We start from the raw sequence: 2,421 nt of genomic DNA on the forward strand, positions 1-2,421 counted from the left end.
GCATCTCATCGTGGCTTGGGTTGTGTTTTGATGCAAGAAGGGAAAGTAATTGCTTATGCCTCTCGAAAGTTGAAATCACATGAGTTGAATTATCCCACTCACGATCTTGAACTTGCTGCCATTGTTTTTGCCTTAAAAATTTGGAGGCATTACTTATACGGAGAGAAAGTGTCACATATTTACTGATCACAAGAGTTTGAAGTACTTGGGTACACAAAAAGAGTTAAACTTGCGACAACGTAGATGGCTTGAACTCATCAAAGATTATGATTGCACGATTGATTATCATCCTGGTAAAGCCAATGTGGTTGCAGATGCGTTGAGTCGCAATTCCCTTGCAAGTTTAACTATAAGTCCATTGCCTTTGCTTCTTGAATTAAGAGCCATGAATGTTTGCCTTTAATTTAATTCTAATGGTTCTATCATTGCTAATATGCAAGTCAAGCCAGTCTTACTTGAGCAAGTCCAAGAAGCACAAAAGTTAGATGAGAAGCTTGTGAAACGGGTTGAAGAAGTCCAAAATGGAAGAGAATCAAATTTTTCATTAAGGAAAGATGGTACCTTATTTTATAAAAATAGGTTGTGTGTTCCTAATGATGATGAATTGAGAAAGCAGATCTTGATTGAAGCACATAGTTTACCTTATGCAATGCATCCTGGAGGTACTAAAATGTATCGGACCATTAAAGAGCACTATTGGTGGAGTGGTATGAAGAAAGACATTGCAGAGTTCATTTCTAAATGCTTGGTATGTCAACAAATAAAGGCTGAACATCAAGTCCCAGCTGGTCTCTTGCAACCTTTGTCAATACCTGAATGGAAATGGAAAAGGATAACGATGGACTTTGTTTCTAGACTTCCACGCACTCAAAAAAATCATGATGCAATTTGGGTCATTGTAGATAGACTAACTAAGAGTGCTCATTTCTTGGCAATCAGAATGGACTACTCACTTGAACGTTTAGCAGAATTGTACATTAATGAGATTGTGAAGTTGCATGGAATCCCTGTTCCTATTGTGTTTGATAGAGATCCGAGGTTTACATCTAGATTTTGGTCTAGCTTGCAAGAAGCTTTGGGTTCCAGGTTGAATTTTAGTACTGCTTTCCATCCACAAACGGACGGCCAGTCTGAAAGGATAATACAAATCTTGGAGGATATGCTTCGAGCCTGGATTATTGAGTTTAAGGGTAGTTGGGACAAACACTTAGCCCTAATAGAATTTGCTTACAATAATAGCTACCAATAAAGTATAGGCATGCCTCCTTATGAAGCTTTATATGGTAGAAAATGTAGAACGCCTCTTTGTTGGAATGAGGTTGGTGAAAGAAAATTTGTGGGTCCTGAGATTGTGCAACAAACTGAAGATAAGGTAAAAATCATCAAGGATCGTTTGAAAATTTCTTCAGACAGACAAAAGTCCTATGCTGATCTTAAAAGGCGTGAAATTGAGCATCAGGTGGGTGATAAGGTATTTTTAAAGGTTTCTCCATGGAAGAAGATTATGAGATTTGGCCAAAAAGGTAAACTTAGTCCTCGATTCATTGGACCTTATGAAATACTTGAGAAAATTGGTCCAGTTGCATAAAAGCTAGCTTTGCCACCTGAATTAGGTAAGATCCATAACGTCTTTCATGTTTCTATGCTTCGAAAATACTGCTCAGATCTATCTCATGTTCTTCCTATTGAGTCTATTGAGGTTAATCCTGATTTAACATATGAAGAAGAACCAATCCAAATCTTAGCGCGTGAGATAAAAGAGCTTAGAAATAAGAGAATCCCATTAGTGAAGGTTCTTTGGAGAAATCATTCAGGCGAAGAAGCTACCTAGGAGCGAGAAGAGGGTATGCGAGTTCAGTATCCACATTTGTTTCGGGACTAGTACAAGGTAAATTTCGAGATGAATTTTTTTTTAGGGGGGAGAGAGTTGTAACACCCCAAATTTTTTTATAATATTTGCATTCTTGATTGAGAATTTTTATAACGAGGAAATATTTTACTTTGCACTTCTTAAATGTAAAATGGTCAATATATGAAAATTTCTTACTTTAGGTTGTGTTAATATTGGCAATGAAGTTTCATGATGTTGCTATATGTAACACTTAATATTATTTTGACTAGTTGTTATTAAATATAATATATAATTAAGTTTTGGTTTCCAACCTTTTGTATTTATCTAAGAATATTTAGTGGTTGGGTAACCATTTTGTTTCTACTCTTCAAGACAAAGAATCCATCTCTCTCTTTCTATCTATCCCTCCTTCTCTCTATCTCTCTCTATATCTCTCCTCCGTAGAAATTTGAAAATCTGAAGTTTCATGAAAAAAAACCATGGAGTTCTACTAAATCAACAAGCAAATTTCGTTTTTGGTGAAGATCAAGTTGCTCCTCTTGGTAAGTTTCTAAACTCGTTTTTATACT

At 36.1% G+C, this 2,421-nt stretch overlaps 1 protein-coding gene across 1 annotated transcript; it reads left to right on the top strand.

Annotated features, from left to right (window-relative positions):
- The first annotated feature begins 1,258 nt into the window (after nucleotides 1-1,258).
- On the top strand, nucleotides 1,259-1,831 carry LOC138874531 (uncharacterized). Its single transcript, XM_070153128.1, has 2 exons — nucleotides 1,259-1,523; nucleotides 1,665-1,831. The coding sequence occupies exons 1-2, from the start codon at nucleotides 1,259-1,261 to the stop codon at nucleotides 1,829-1,831; spliced, it is 432 nt and encodes a 143-aa protein (XP_070009229.1).
- The last annotated feature ends 590 nt before the right edge of the window (nucleotides 1,832-2,421 follow it).

Source organism: Nicotiana sylvestris, chromosome 1 (assembly GCF_000393655.2).
Source record: "Nicotiana sylvestris chromosome 1, ASM39365v2, whole genome shotgun sequence".
In the NCBI taxonomy this organism is placed as follows: Eukaryota; Viridiplantae; Streptophyta; class Magnoliopsida; order Solanales; family Solanaceae; genus Nicotiana; species Nicotiana sylvestris.

Bases quoted from the DNA above. Each gene is read 5' to 3' on its own strand.
- LOC138874531 (XM_070153128.1), top strand. From the start codon at position 1,259: ATGCCTCCTTATGAAGCTTTATATGGTAGAAAATGTAGAACGCCTCTT. The intron at 1,524-1,664 runs GTAAACTTAGTC...AATACTGCTCAG, and splicing joins TATGAGATTTGGCCAAAAAG to ATCTATCTCATGTTCTTCCT.